Source organism: Poeciliopsis prolifica, unplaced genomic scaffold (genome assembly GCF_027474105.1).
Source record: "Poeciliopsis prolifica strain line A6 unplaced genomic scaffold, Auburn_PproV2 SCAFFOLD025, whole genome shotgun sequence".
In the NCBI taxonomy this organism is placed as follows: domain Eukaryota; kingdom Metazoa; phylum Chordata; class Actinopteri; order Cyprinodontiformes; family Poeciliidae; genus Poeciliopsis; species Poeciliopsis prolifica.
This window is the reverse complement of record NW_026562400.1, coordinates 6,746,073-6,761,822: the sequence shown is the minus strand read 5'-3', so window position 1 is coordinate 6,761,822 and position 15,750 is coordinate 6,746,073. Positions and strand designations below refer to the sequence as shown.

At 39.5% G+C, this 15,750-nt stretch overlaps 1 protein-coding gene across 1 annotated transcript in view; it reads left to right on the top strand.

The window, feature by feature from the left end:
• Window positions 1-435: 435 nt before the first annotated feature.
• Window positions 436-15,750, top strand: part of LOC129370909 (mannosyl-oligosaccharide 1,2-alpha-mannosidase IA) — a 190,230-nt gene continuing 174,915 nt past the window's right edge. The window contains exon 1 of the mRNA XM_055047184.1: window positions 436-1,226. Within this exon, the coding sequence (XP_054903159.1) occupies window positions 687-1,226 (540 nt within the window). The 5' untranslated portion in view covers window positions 436-686. The remainder of the gene's footprint in view (window positions 1,227-15,750) is intronic.

The window sequence follows — 15,750 nt, the reverse complement described above, 5'->3', positions numbered from 1 at the left end:
AGAAACCGGAGGCTGCCGGGCGAGCGCAATTGACAGATACGGAGACATGCTTATACACGCGTTTCCGTCCACCACCTGATTGGGGATAGAGGCGAACAAAGCGGCGTGTAATCTATTTGAAACAACGTGATATCGTGAGCTGGCAGTGCAGAAGCGTGGGTCTGCTTGAAACGGAGATCGGGGAAAGATGCTGTGATGTTCGCCTTGCACCGCAGGGCGATGCGTTGTAACGATCTGAACGGCGTGGAATAACGCACCGAGCCACAACTTTGTTCAAAGGCCTAACAGTCGTTGAATTATCTCATTTAATAGTGGATTTATTTCTGAAGCCGGTTTCTTGAGTTTATAAAGCTTGTAGTGTTTATAAACACAGCCAACCATAGTGCTTTTTATTTATTTATTTATTTTAAATATGACTTGCAGTAGGCTATAAACCCACATTCTGCTCTCTCTTGTCACTAATACAATGCAGAGTTGCTAATTAATATATGTAAAAACTAACTGTAGGTGGAGTCGGGTCTAACATTCGCTTATGCAAATCCAGTCGATAGTAAGATAAAACCACTGGGGGTGTGTTTGGAGTCCAGCATTTAGTCTTTACACCAGCTTGAAGGCGGCAGAGGCGCTGCTACCAAAGCACCGTGTGGTCTACTGTAAACCCAGCGTAAGCCCAAAGCAAACTTTCAATGGTTTTTCGAAAGTTGCCCGGTGTTTCTGCATCGGGCATGGGCCTGCGCCTGTCCCAGAAGTTCGTCTTTTTACTCTTCCTCTCGGGTTTGGTAACACTGTGCTTCGGAGCCCTGTTCTTTTTGCCGGACTCCGTCCGACTAAAACGCATCTTTCTCTCCAAGACAGAAGTTCAGCCGGTCACGGTCGGCTCCGGGTCAGAGAACGATGTCAGGGAGCACCTCAAAAGACCCAAAGAGCCGGAGCATACAAGGGGCATGACCCCGGGCAAAGGAGAGACGAAGAGCCGTAAACCCCCTGTCTCCAACGAAGCCACTGAGGAACGGCTGGCAGGGGGCAAAGCTCAGGAGGACCTGACCCTGTCCATGTCCAAAGCGGATGCCTTGACGGAGAGAGTCTTCGACGCTGACCAGGAAGCCAACTCGGATACTTTTAATTTCAAGAAGTTCCAAGGATGCCTGCTCAAACCTGCGCTGGGTCGAGACAGCGGGAGTACAGCAGACCCCAAGACCAACGACCGCCGGGAGAAAGTTAAAGAGGTGAGGAGGGGTGGATCTAAAAGTTAAATATAGTCCTCATGTATTGTTCTGCCAAGATCTGATGGTAGTTATGGTTTAATGTAAACAGGAAATTAAGTTGTATTTTGTATTGATCAAATTATCTGATACAGGTCTGCCAAAATAGCCTGAAGGGAGTTTTTCTTGTGGTGATGTTGTTTGTTCTGTATTTTAAGCTGGCGTTATACACGCTTTCAAAATATACTAAATTCTCAGTGCATGCACCAGACATATAGCGGTGGTACCGCTGTCTGCCTTCTCCTAATGCATGAAAACACAAACGGAGGAAAATACATTTCCAGGGCAGAATATGATTTATCTGACAGTCTCATTATAGAAACTATGGGACAGTTCTCAGCTGAGCTGCTGTCAAACAGACTAAATAATTCCCTCCGTCATATCACTGTCCTGAAATTACCCAGAGCTGATTTTTCTTGGTTTCAGATACATTTCTGTCAAATTGCTCCCGATGAAGACGGAGAATGGTTAAATATTTTAGTGACTAAAATTTCTCAAATTTAATTGGATTAGGAATTCTGCAAGAGGAGTATAATTCATCTTTTAATTTCATCTCTGATCAGAGCTGTATGGTGGTTGTTGCAGTTTTCAGTGAAATGATGCTCCATAACGTCAGTCCTGCACTGTGCTTTAACACCTCTATGTCCCTCATGCATTTGCTTCGAAATGATGTGACTGTTTGCAGTGACACTCTGGCTTCGAGCTCTTTTAAGTCGGCCTTTGTTGAGCCCTGTGGCACCAATAAGGGCTCTGGAGTGGGAGCGTCTGTAGATCGCACATCTGTACCCACTCAAGGCAACTCATGGCAGTGAGAAGAGGTGGAGGGAGTGGGAGGCATGGATGGGGAGGAGTGCGATGGAGGCTAGTGGCTGGCGAACACTCACAGATGGGTTTCAGCTTTGGCATGTGACACGGATAAGTCCTGTTGTCACTCTCTTTTTCAGCTTGGTGTCACCCTCTCACGCTGCTCACATTCTCTCGTGCCTAGAGGTGATGTGCTACATAGCGATGGAGGCGTCAGAGGACAAAGGGTTATTGGCCCTGGTGCCCTGAGCTTCACTGACTCATAACTTCTCTCGCTGATGCTCTTTCAAGTAGATATCAGATTGGCTGATCTGTGCGGCTAAGTGCTGCACAAGGGAGTAGTTAGAGCCCACCATCCTGTCATCTAAATACTGATGCACAATGTTAGCTGTTTTCAAAACTAGAGCAGGCACACAGAAACCATATGTGGGTTTTTTTGTCTCTCCACCCTCTCCAGTTTGTTGAGTGTGCTGCAGCCAGCTTCTGTTTTCCTGGAGGCTTACATTCATGCTGCCAGCACTTGCTGACACATTGTAAACTTTAACTTTGTCCAGGTCTGCAGTTGTAGTAAAAAAAAAAATGTAACCAGTACAAACAACCTTTTTTTGTTCCTTTTTCTGCAATTCCAAACTTTTACTTTGTCAAAGTTTTGAGCAATGCTCTTAATTTTGTGTATTTTGTTGCAATGTGGAAGGCTTTATTTTTTAAAATCATTTTAAAAAGTGGTTTATAGCAGTATTTCTTCAGACTCTCTAGAGATCTTTTAACGTTTTCATTTGGACTTTTGCTTCCCTTCCAGTCTTCAGCCTTCCCGTTTCCAAGATAATGTTTTTTTTTTTATCTGCCAATAAAGAGACTTCAAAGGTCACAGGATGAACCGGTGTTGGTACACAGGGACAACTGAGCATTGAAAAAAATGCTTAGTTCTTTCACAAGCATTTCGTCACAATGACAGTTAATTTCCAATTACTGACATAGCTTCAAAATTTCTTTATGAACAGTGTGGTATGGAAATGCATTAAGTCTAATTATGACCAGAATTGCCAGAGTTTTAGCTTAATCAGCCCTGACTGATGGTTGTTTGGAAACTGGGTGAATAAATGTGACCTGCATAAGAACTACAAAGCTGCTGGAAAAACGCTCTTCACTGTGTGCTGCTGTTGAATGAACAGCCAAAGCTGGTCATTTTCAACATCAGTGAGTTGAAAAACAAACATATAAGGTTCTGTTCTCAAAAGAAAACTGTTTTGTATGAAAGATAAATGCATTCCTGTGGAGAGAGGACAACAGAAAGGCCAATAGAGTACAGCAAAGCTACAGTTTTATCATTTTGATCATTTAAACTCTGTCTGCCAAGAAAGATATTGTATTTGATAATGTTGAGGACATTTTGATATAAAGTTAATGCAAGCTTCTATATTATGTAAGAAATGCTCACAAAGACTGTTTTTGAAATCCCAACTGCGCTACCTACAACTATAACAATCTCAAGCCTCTTTGAAATGCCTGCATATATATTTTTTTAGTTTCTAAAGAGAGGTTGGCAGGTCAAATCCTTTCCAAAACCAAAGATTGGACATTGGCAACAACAATTCTGACTGGTTCATCTCTAGTCTTATTTTCCAAGACAATGATTGATACCATACATTTGGCTGACACTTACATAGATGATCAATTAAAGGTTGATATATCCCTTGGATTCTGGATTAGATCTTTATGGCAATTTTAAAGATCAGTCTCTTATAGACATCATTTTTAAATACTGTATATGACCTGTATAATTCTCTTTCCACATTATGCTCTCTAGGTCAGATAAAAAGGACTGTGCAGAAAATTAGTTAAAACTGCCAAAACTCAAAGAAAAATGCTGAAAGACCCTCATTATTAGGAGAATTGTTGATTAAAATTACATTAGGAAATCACAAAATGTTTTGACTCCTTGGAAGCAGACTTTCAAAAAGAGAGAGCCATTGGTGCACAGTGGCGAACACTCTGTGAACCCTAAGCTATCATACAGAAGTTATAAACATTTCATTGTTGTACCAGTTTATATTGTCTTCATCTAACCCATCACTGCAAATGCATTTTTTCCTCACTTTAATAGAATGTTAGAGAGAATGTTACCCCCCATTGCAAGCCAACAGAGGAGCTGCTCCGGCCCACTGAAGGCTTCAATTCCAAAACTGTGAATGGGCATCGTTTCTCCGAACTGCCAACAACAAGAAAGCAGACTCCCCACATTCTCCCTTGTATGTACATCCACTGCCAAGATGGGGTGAAATGAGGGACAATGACCGCATGATCACACATCACTAATGTTAAAAGGCAGCCCTCAGGACACCAGCCAATACTCCCAATGTTGCCAAGGCGCTGTGTACCTATTCCAACAACTGCCTGCGAAAGTAATTCTCATCCAAAAGTCCCCAGCAGGATAAAGATGGGAGTCTTTTTCATACAAACCCCTTTTTTGTAATTCTGTGATGATTTTTTTTTCTTTTCAGTTTCTCACTGTGTTGCCTGCACTGCTGCCTGAGTGGCTGTGGTATAAGAAGCTGGGCAGCAGGAATCTCACCACAAACATGCACGCCGAGAGCAACAGGAGGGTGGCATGCATATTTTGTTTCGGGTGTCCTTTAAGCTAAAACTTTGAGTGCTGAAGAAAATGCAAAATGCAGAGGTGAAGGAGTGGAAAAAACTGAAGTAAAGGGGCTGTCTGAGACTATTGAGAGTTCAGTGGCTTGGAGGGCTGGAGCAGATTCAGAGTGAATCCTCCCTATCTCTCCTCTGCTGGTCTTCACAACATTGCATACATCAAAAGGGTAATGTGCATCTAAAAGCCGTATCTGTAAAGCCGGCGATTCACTCCTCTCTTCGTCCACTGACTGCTTGACAGAGATATGCCGACGCAGTCGAATGAGTCCTTTGCTTGAAGAAATTGGAATGTACTCTATACCATGGCTTCAAACAGGCGATGCATATGAAAGGAGAGAAGGTAACACAGAGGAGGAGATGAAGCTGACAGCTGAGATCTGCAGCGAGAGGACAGACCCTCTGCAGTTTCTCCTGGCACAGCCTCCTACAGTGAAGCAATAAGTCTTCAGGGCTCCTTTGTCCTGTTTTTGTGCTCACACTTGCTTAGTCGGTCAAGAGCTTGGGGATAAATGTGGAGTTGTAGGTCTACAGATAGAACGGTTTGCTGCAGCTGCATTTTTGTATACTCTAAAAACAGTAGTCACCTGATGCATATTTGTGTGGGTGTATGTACATAAAACAAAATAAGGAGCTGTATATCAGTTTTTAGTTTTTGTTTTTTTAGAACTGATCCTGTTCCCACTTTTCTTTTTATAGAGAGACAACTTCCAAGTGTATGTGTATTCCAAACGTTTGTGATGATTTGAAGTGATCAAAAATATTTCCTGTGAAATCTTAATTGGGGACATTAAGAGGCTGGAGCTGTACAGCTCCTTGACACAACCACACACAAATTGGAAAGTACTCCCCAGAAATCGGTGATGCTGTCGCTGGACTTTAAATCTACTTATAGAAGTAATGACAACAGAGAGGGGTGACTGACTGACTGACTGAATAAAATGCTCATGTCAAGCCGGTCCCTCCCAGCTGGCTTGGAGTGACATGAAATCCATCCTTCCTTCATTTCCCTGCTGCCTCCTCTCCTTCCCGTCAGGTGTGCCGAACAACTGTCTGTCTGAGCTAGAGAGATGGCTTCCTACTGTGCGAGAAGAAAGAGACGGAAGATGAACAAAGTCTTAAGAAAAGGCTCACACTCTCCTACTTTTGTCCCGCAGAGCTGGAGCGTTTGTGCTTTTGCTCTCCTCTGTGGATGCTGTGTAAATGTCAGCTGCTGGGGTTTGGAATGTAAGTCCATCGTCATCTTTGGTTTGTTTATGCAGGATAGTGAACCGCCTGGACCGCTGGATATTGATATATTGTGCAAGTCAATGATGGCAGCGGTGGGTCTCATCTATTGCTCAGTGCTGCTTGACTTGGCTGCAGACCTTGTCTGTCCAGCAAAATAGAATTGATGACTTGTGTTTGTGCAGCATTCACAGGAATGTTGTAGGTGTTCTGCCTTATGTTCTTCCTCTTTCTTCTCTAAAACAATGTTATCATTTTCCAGGTTAATCTTTTTTTTATTGGAGCTTGTGTTATTGTCTGGGTCTTGTTCAATGCTAGGTTTTTATTTGATCAATTCACCAGCACGTTGTGAGGTGCTTCGAGATCAGGAATATTGTTTTAAGCCTAACCCAGTTTTGAACCTCTCTGCAACTCTACCCCTGATCAGTCTGGTCTGTTTTTCACATTTATGATGCTTTAAAGGGAGTTGACAGCAAATGTATGTAACACTTTTTGAATTTTATTTGTAAACGTTGAAAATAATCTTTTTCTTTCCTACCACTTAGTAACCATACTCTACTTTGTGTTCTTTTTATCACAAAAAATCCCAATAAACATATGTTAAATTTATTGGGTTTGAAAACAGTCGCAAGGCAAGGTCCTCCCATATTGCAATTCTTCTCATAGTCTTGTGCTAAAACACTGACTGTTCTGATTCACTTAGAAAAAGGTTTGAGCAGAGAGATGTCAAGTTCTAAACAGTTGACCCTAAAGGTTAAAACATCTACATCCAGGAAACGTGTGTTCTGCAGAATAGAAGTAAAGGGAAGTCGGAGAAAAAAAGCTTTCAAGGAAAGCAGAGGGGACTATTTTTCCGGGATGATGAACGCTGCTTAAACTATAGAATAACAACCCACTCCCAAAGCAGGAAGAGGGTGATCAGGTGAAATAAAGACTGACATGCTTTTGCAGTCAGGATAGTTTTTTGTACTTTTATTTTTCTTGCTGAACTCTCTTCAGGGAAAGCAGTTGTTGATGCCTCAACAACAACAAGGCCATCCTAGTTTAAGCAATTATACATCAGTGTCCATATACAGCCTTTTAAAAATACTTTGAGAATACTTATTGGCTGCTTTTTTTTTTACAGTTGTTTTTATTGTCTTAGATGATTTATTAGGACAAACCAGATGTTTTTGCTATAAAACCAACAATAGAGCAATGAGTTCCCTCTGGGGTCCTGTGTTGGATTGAACTGTTTTGACTGAAAGTGAAACTTAATTTTGAAATAGCTCTGCTTTGAAGATGACAGTGAAATGTTGCATTGCAGTTTTAAAGCAACACAGAGAAATGCATATTTTATTTGTCACAATTATGACCGAGGTTGAAGTCTGCAGATGTTTTTCCTGAACCTCTCTGCACTTCTGCGTTTACACAGCCCGGTCCTTAAATCAAGCTTTCATAGGCTATTTGTTTACTTTCCAGGCCCTCTGTGCCAGTGTTTACTGTAGCCTTCAGGTGTTGCATCAGTTGCCTGTAAAAGTAAAGGGTAAAGTCCCAAGTTATATTCTATCACATTTTGATCCTGTGCTTAAAGTGAAAAGCGGGGTTCAGGCTTCAGTCTTGGCTCTGTGTTGTTTTTAGAAGATTTTATCACCTTACTCTACCTTTTTTTTACACAATCAACTCTTTTATTGTTACAATGTTGCAATAAGTTCCACAGTAACCCATTTATCTAGAGTTCCTAGCAATGCTGACATAATGGGGACATCATGTGTGGGTACATCTTAATCCTGTCTTTGATGTCCTGTGATAAATGGGAGAAAAGCTCTACTTTAGAGTATCTTTTCCAGGTTCTTTCCTCCCCTTTGGTCGTTGTATTCATATATTACGATTGTAAACTTAAAAGCTAAGAGATCCAACTATTCATGGACTATAAATGCATCAATCAGCAAGATGTTCTTTGATGCACTTTTTTAAGGTTACAAGCTTTGATCTTGTAATTTCTTCATTCTCTATTGGAATCAAAACTACTACATCATTCAAAAAACCTGCAGCCCATTTGCAGCACATATCAGCTGTAAATAATTTCATCTGAAGCAGACGGAGATGTGGTTTCTTGTATTTTGGTATGAATATTTAATGAAAAAAAACAACAATTTATTAAAGAGGACAAATTACATCTCATTCTAGTCCATTTCTGATGGTTCCTAATGGATTAAGAGAGAAGAAATACAGGCCTAATTAAGTAGTAAGCAAACACTAAATAAGATAAGCTACAAATTGTAAAGTCCACACAACTTGTTGAGTTAGAATGGAATCTATTTCTACGAATTATTGCTGATTAAAACCTAAAACTGATCCGGTGTGTGTGTAATTCGTTCATGTCATAAAGAAGAATATTTTGATGGACTAACTCTAAATCTAACGTACAAATGTAATTAAGGAAAAGAATTTCAGAGAAAAAAGCGACAAACTGAAAGCATTGGAAACCACCAGGACAACCAATTAAGAAATCTGGAAGTAGCATCGAAAACAAAAACGTTAGGAAAAATTTTTCTTCAAGATTTTATTCCATGACCTACTGATCATGACCTACTGATCATTTCAAATTGAGAAAAGTATAAATTGTTGTCTGGAAAGGTAAAGAAATGTTACTTTGAATACTAGTAGCCATATTGTCCATACTAAAAATTACAACTACTTCTGCACCATTTAATGATGAGGATAAGAAAACAGGATGCTTGATCTTTATGATCCTTGATGCCTGGTTTGGCTTTATGCGAGACTGTCCAATGTAACAAACACATGTTCTGTTTTGAGAAGTGGCTTGCTATTTGCTATGCAAGTGGGTGCAAAGGGAGCGGGCTGGAGAGCAAGCAGACTTTGAAAACACAGGATCAAAATCCAAAGGTTCCCTTTTCATTGTTTGTTAAAGAAAATTGTTTTTCTAACTGAATTGGCAGGTTAGACCTTAAAAGAAAAAGTGAATCTGTATTAGCAATGAAATACCTGTTTGGTGCATTTCTGTCCAAAACAAAAAAATAAAAAGAAGATTGAATCTTTATAATTGTCCTCAATCTTTCATGTGGGCTTCTATTACATGTCTTGTGTATACTGGATTTAGTGAGTGTATGTTGGCTTGTTATGCGTCTGTGCTTGTTACTGATGTAGAAAACTGAGGGGATAAAGGGTCTAGACATGGCCTTGTTTACTGTAAGCTCTGCTTGACATCTTTTGCTTGGTGCTGAATGAAATACCCAACACCCCCTTTACCAACCTGCCACCGACATCCACCCACCCTTTCACTTCACTCTGGCTTTGCAGCACAGCAAACAGGCGAGAGGAGAAAAGGGAGAGTGGCCTAGATGTAACCAACAGACAAACAGAGCCGCTGGCTGAGTCCCGGCCCCTGGCCTTTATGCCTGTCTAATTGGTCAGAAACAGCACAGCCTGGCTGTGTTCAGAGTAATGCAGAGACATCAGATTTGGTCCGACGTACCTTTCATGTCCCCATCTGAGTACCTCTTATTTTTCGTTTAGTCCTACTGGTAATGTTTTGTGCATAGAAAGCACCGTCTTTGACTGCGTTACTCATTGTTTTCTGTTTTGTCATCCTCCCTGTTTTGTTGGTATTGTGTGGCCGCAGGCATATTTACTACCAACCATCCCTTCCTCTGGATCTCCAAACAGCCAGCGTGAGCTTCCTGGCTGCTGTCGTCGCAGATTGCCCCGTCTGCATTGTTGTTATTGTTTGGTGACATGGTCTTGGCCTACTTTCAAGAGCTAAACAATGCTGTCAAATCTTTTACCTGCAGTTTAGGTAGATACCTGGAAGATGACTAAAATATTTCGGCTCACATTTACTCACATCAGGTTTTAGCTTCACTCTGAGCCATAACTTTGAATGGAACTCTTATCAGATCTTTTTCATGGCCAGTATTGTGCCGGTTTGGAGAAAATGCATCTCCCTAGTGATTTTTCTCCTTCATCAGCATCAATGGGCAAATTGCCATTAATTAGCTGAATGCTTACAAGAACATTTTAGCCCGAGCTGGGTGTATTTGTTCATTATTATCGCAATTAGGTTCCTAATCAAATGGCAGCAATGGTGCTCAGTGCTCATTAGGGAGCCATATAGATTTCTTGGGTTTCCACCGAGGTTGTGTGATGGGCTCACCAGATAATTGCAATTTTCAACCACGGGTTGGCGGCGAGATGGTGGAATAAAAAGGAAGTGATTCCATGGTCAACTAATGAGTGAAAACGAGGACTTTGGTGATCATTAATCAAAGGGAAAGCAAACTAGACAGGTTGTTTGTCATATTTGTTGGAGACCAGTGTGAAATCTGACACACTGCTGAATGTGGATGACACGGGCAATAACTTCTACTCAATAAACACGCATAAGTATTTGGATACTTTAGTTGACCAGAAAAAAGTTAAGCATTTTAAAACTAAATGATTGTCCTCTGAAAACATTGAATGTAATCTTGTTTACATCCTTTTCCTGACCAAGTCATTGCGGAGAAAAGGTTTTCCAGCAAAACAAAAATCTAAAAACTATCAGGGTACCTTTATGTTGACAGCCTACAGTTTTATTTTCACATTCAGTGAAGCACGCAATGATCTTCATTAACAGGAAATGGGTGTAGCTAGTTTCTGAAGTATCTTGTAACGGGTTTTTGGAGAACCCCAGATGTGTGGTTTCAGTTAAACAGAAGTGACAGTTTGTTGGTCTCGACCAACAAGCCTAAATACTGCTGACGTTGAGTTGTACTCTGGCTTTATATAAACAGTTTCCAAACAAAACAACCTGGTTTTTAGATCTATTTACTTTCATTTTTAACTCTTCCAAAGCTGCAGGTAGATTAGAAGTCTTGTTAGCTGAAAATTATGGGTTACATGAAAAAAAATAAAAAAAATAAAATGATGTCAGCACAGCAACTGGTGTTGACCCAGAGTAGGGAAGTTGCCGTTTCCGCCTGTACTTTCATGTTTGCTGTGGAAACAAATATAGAAATTACATTGCATTTCTTTATGTGAAAACGGATATTGACCTCAAAGAAATTCTTAGAAAATATGTTTAGCTTTCACCAATCATAGGTGTTCAACTCTGCATTTACATTAAATGTCTCTCCGGTGTTTTTCAACACACCTATGCACTGCCAAAGAAGTCAATCTGGGACTTACAGACTGTGATTCACATCACCTACTCAGGCCCTTCTCTCTCAACTCGTAGCAAAATAGTGCACAAAATTATGATTTGGCAGATTTTAGCGACTGTTGCTGTAAGAAAAATTTTATATTTTAACTAAAGCCTAAATACAGCATGGAAATAATACACCCACTAAATAAATGTGCATCATATTTTAAATCCCAGTCAATATGCCTTTACATTACAGTCCTAAAGGACTCCCTGGACGCAATATTTGGCACTATGCTGAATGTTATGCACTCCTGCTCTGTATAGAGTAATAAATATAGCCTGCTGAATGGACAATAACTTCTGTTTTATTTTAGTAGTAGTGAAGTCTAATGTTAAAAAAAGAAATGTACAAATATGGTAAAATTAGAATGAATAATTCAATGGCAATTTACAGCAATATTGTGGCAAATCAAAATTTCCTGATATCATACAGCTCCCTTTCAAAATTAAACCATCTCAAATTAAATACTGTCTAAAAATATTTGAGATTTAAAATAAAGATGACAAAAATCTACTAGGTGCACATTTAATTTCTTTTTTACAAACTTCTGAAGAGCTATTTTAACTGCAAAATTGGCCAAAACAATTAAATCAGAATTAAAAATTAAAAAGGAAGCTGTAGCATGCAAAAATGGTTTAAAAAAAAGAAGAAAAAAAAGAAGAAACCAACCAAAAATCATTTCATTCCCACATTTGCAACTTTTGGTTTCAGTTTCATCAGGTCAAGTCATGTTCGTTTGTATTGCACAAGGCAAAGTGCTTTGCATCATAAAAACATCATTCAGTGAAAAGCTGGTAGAAGCTTTCCCCAAAATGTTTGCAGCTCTAATGATGGCAGACAATTCTTCCACAGAGCATTGACTCTGGAGAACTGAACACAAATGTAGATTTTCACATAAGACAAAAAAAGTAATACATATTGTGTCCTTAACTCCACTTCACAATAATGACTTTCTTTGTGTTGTTTTGTGTGGCTGTAAGGTTTCTACTCTAGCTCCTGTTTGTTATACATCTTTGAATCGGTTTCAACATGTCGTCTATGAAGCATTTAGTTCAGGTGTCACTGAGTGAGGGACGGTAAACCTTAAATGTTACCTTTAACAGATTTGTCCACTAAAGTAGCGGGAATGTGGCTTCTACCTGCAAATGAAGGAACTAAAAAGAAAGTCGACACAGTACATTAAAATTTACTCCAGAGTTGTATGCAAATTTACAATGGCAGCTTGCACTATAATGATAAAGGGTTTTCTAATTCCATTTGACAAATGAACCATTATTCTGACACTATATCATTTGTCTAGGCTGTAATATTTTAATGAAACTACTTCTTTTAGCTCCACTGAATATTATGAGAAGAGGATAGTTGCACAGCTCAACCTTTTAAGATGGATTTTTGCCAAAACCTCATCTAAGTACTGGCTTGTAACTTGGCAACGACTCCACTGCGATATCATTTTGCATACTAATTTGACTGCAATTGTTAACAAATAGGTTGAAATGAGAACAAAAATATAAGAACTGACAGACATGGTGCTGCTTTCTTTTGGATGTCTTGATAACACAACTGCAGCAAGAAGACAGGTTGAAGTTCGAAGCTCTAAGCTGTGGAGGATGTTGACAGTTTGGCTGTAATTATGTTGTAAACCCTTCTTTTATCAATGCGCTACTTCCACTGAAACATAAACTCCCAACCAGCGAGACCACAGCTGTCTTATTTCAAACAAATTTTCTTTCTTTCTCAGAAGAATTTTGTGGGTGTTGTGATAGTTTGCCAATAGTTGTCTGTAACTAAATCTGTAGTTTTCCTTTAAGCAACCACAGATGTTACAAGCCGTTCTCTTAGATCTGGAAGTTATTGTAACAGTTGTCAGTGCTCTGCTTTTAGTCTGCACATAAAATGTAAAGCATGTTTGGTTGCCCTCCACTGGAAAAGTCGAGCAGAGTTGCTTTCAAAAGGGAGCGCAGAGGTTATGGAAAAAGTTAAGCTAAGGTAAATGAAAAACAGATCTATCTCTGGGGGGATAGAGCACAAAGCATGCATGTGTGGGTGGAAGGCTGACGACGCTGTTGCCTTTCTATTTTCCAAGTAAAATGAGATGGATGCCTGCAATTAATTCTGCTGTGACCATTAGCTGGAGAGCCGAACCCAGCAGAATCAGCAGTGGGAGGCTGGAGCAGAGTTTTGCAGTGTCTGTCTCTGCATGTGACTTTCAGACTGTTTGGCTGTGATACTTGAAACACAGAACGCTCAGGGACTTTTGAGGCCCAGAAAGACTTTACAAAAGGTGATCATGTAGCCACTTGCTTTAACTGGTTCTGCCGTAATCCATCTCTAGATAGATTTAGCATCTGTCCCGAAGTGAGTTTTTCAAACTCAATTTTTAACCTTTTGACAGAAATTAAATGTAAGTATGTCCAAAATAACTCTTCGAATTACATTTTGCAAAAAGTTTTAAAGCCAGATTTTCCTTATTTATAGTTTTCAAACTTTAAAAATATAAATACAAATTAGTTTAATCAGTTTATTGCAGCTTATTTATCCATAGGTGTAGATATTAACCTTTTCACATAATGATACAATTATAACCAAACAAATGCCTTGGGATTCCCCAGAGTGAGCGGATGCATCCCACTGTCATTTCCTTTTGGATTTGTAACCTCCACATCCTAATTTTGCATAAGACGATGGATGGATGAATGGTCCGTTTTTGTTTCCACCTGCATTTTTTTTTTTTTTATTTTACTGTAAACTAAAACAAACCTGATTCATGGATACAAAAAAGGTTCAGATATATATATAAAAAAAAAATAAAAAATCCAAGGAGCTTGCATTATTTCATTTCTATCATTCCTGTTATACAGAATCTTCAAAAAATAGAAAAAAAAATCCTTTTTAAAGTAAATTTGTACTTGCTGAACACATTATATTTTTCATGACTTGATCTGATCAAATCATCAAATCCTAGGACAAGTATTTGTCCTATTATGTGCCTGAACCTGTACCTGACAGTACTGCTTTCATGCCTGTGCAGGGCAATCAAGATGCATCCTAAGACTGCAAACATAACAATGCTGACTTGGCAGAAAAACTCTAGCTGTAAGACAACAAACTCAAAAGAAAAGGGGGAAAAAAAACAATGTTGGAGACAAACTGCATCAAGCAAACACAGTGAATTAGGCTGTAGGGTTGAAATTGTTTCACTGTTGTATCTCATAAACACCTCTTAAATAATGGGTGTTGGCTGACTCTAATTACCATTTAGTAAAAACCCAAACTAAATAACTGCTGTGATGTAGTGCTTAGCTGACAATAGGATGCCTTTTTACGTTTTCCATTAGGCATCAGGTGTAAAATTATAGAAAACTGTGAAAAATTACAGAAATAACAGATCATAAAACCATTATTTATCCCCTCCTAAATTAGTCATATGTTTTTATGGTGCTTGCTGTGTTGGATTTTCAGAGGAGTGTTTTTTTTTCTTCTTTTCTGCACACTAAAAGCATAAACCTTCCTCAGACTTTTGAAGGGTCTGAGTCCTTGATCTTTTGCATTCTCAGGGCAAGCACTGAAGAAATTAATAACATCACATTTGGCGTTGGATTAAGAAACAAATGTGAAAAATGTTTCATTTAATAAATCCTTTCTTTTGATAAACCTTGACTCCCAACTCAACATTCTTTTCATGCCATTTTTGATAATTTTGATGTTATTTGGAGCTTTATAAACTAACAGGGAGACGACTAGGATTCCTTCCTTGTCACTTCTTGGAAAGTGTGAGTTTTTAGGGGTTGTCTTGGGGGATGTATGCTGAGCGATTCATCTACCCCTCCCTGTGTCCTAAGCTCATTTGTTCAGTGCTTGAATTAATAATTTATGGTAAGTGTGAACTATGGAGTGTCTCTGCTTTCTGGTTGTAGGCCCACCCTCTTCAGTTTCCTCCTCCAGCCTTTTTAATTTTATTGCAATTCTTCTTGTGCTCCATTTCAGATGAATCTCACAATGTCCTCTCTTCGTCTTTGTCACTTCTGTTCATATTCACATGCTTTTTTTTCTTCTGTCATCTGTGCGGGACTTGTTCAGACTGGCCTACTGTATAGGAAATACTGTGCTGTTGTGCTTCTGTTGTCTGCCTGCTAATACACGGCTGCTTCATGTCTGCCTGACTGTAAGCATCGTGCCCAGTGAAACAGATGGACCAGCTGGCAAACACCGCTCCTGTTGGTATATTCTGTTAACATTACTGGTTAGAGGCCATGCTGATTACGTTCCCGCTATGTCATTGATGTAAACTGTGATTATACAGTCTCTGTCAAAAACGCTTAATGTAACAGAATGTTTAAATTATGGCATGGATCAGCATATCTCCTTGATGGCAGAGACCAGCTCCTGAGCCGTTTGATGCTGAAAGCTCAAAAACAGCATGACTAATTACACTAACCTTTTAATTTGTTTGGTTTCAGTGAATTTGTCTCTCGCTTAAGGTGTATGATGCTGCCAAGTCTGAAGTTTGGTATCCTGCCAGCTTGAAGAGGGAGTTCAGTTGTTCAGGCTCCCTGCACATTGAAAAGTCTAGGATTTTATTACTTGAAATGCGGTCTCGTAAAATGCCAAGCCATTCACTA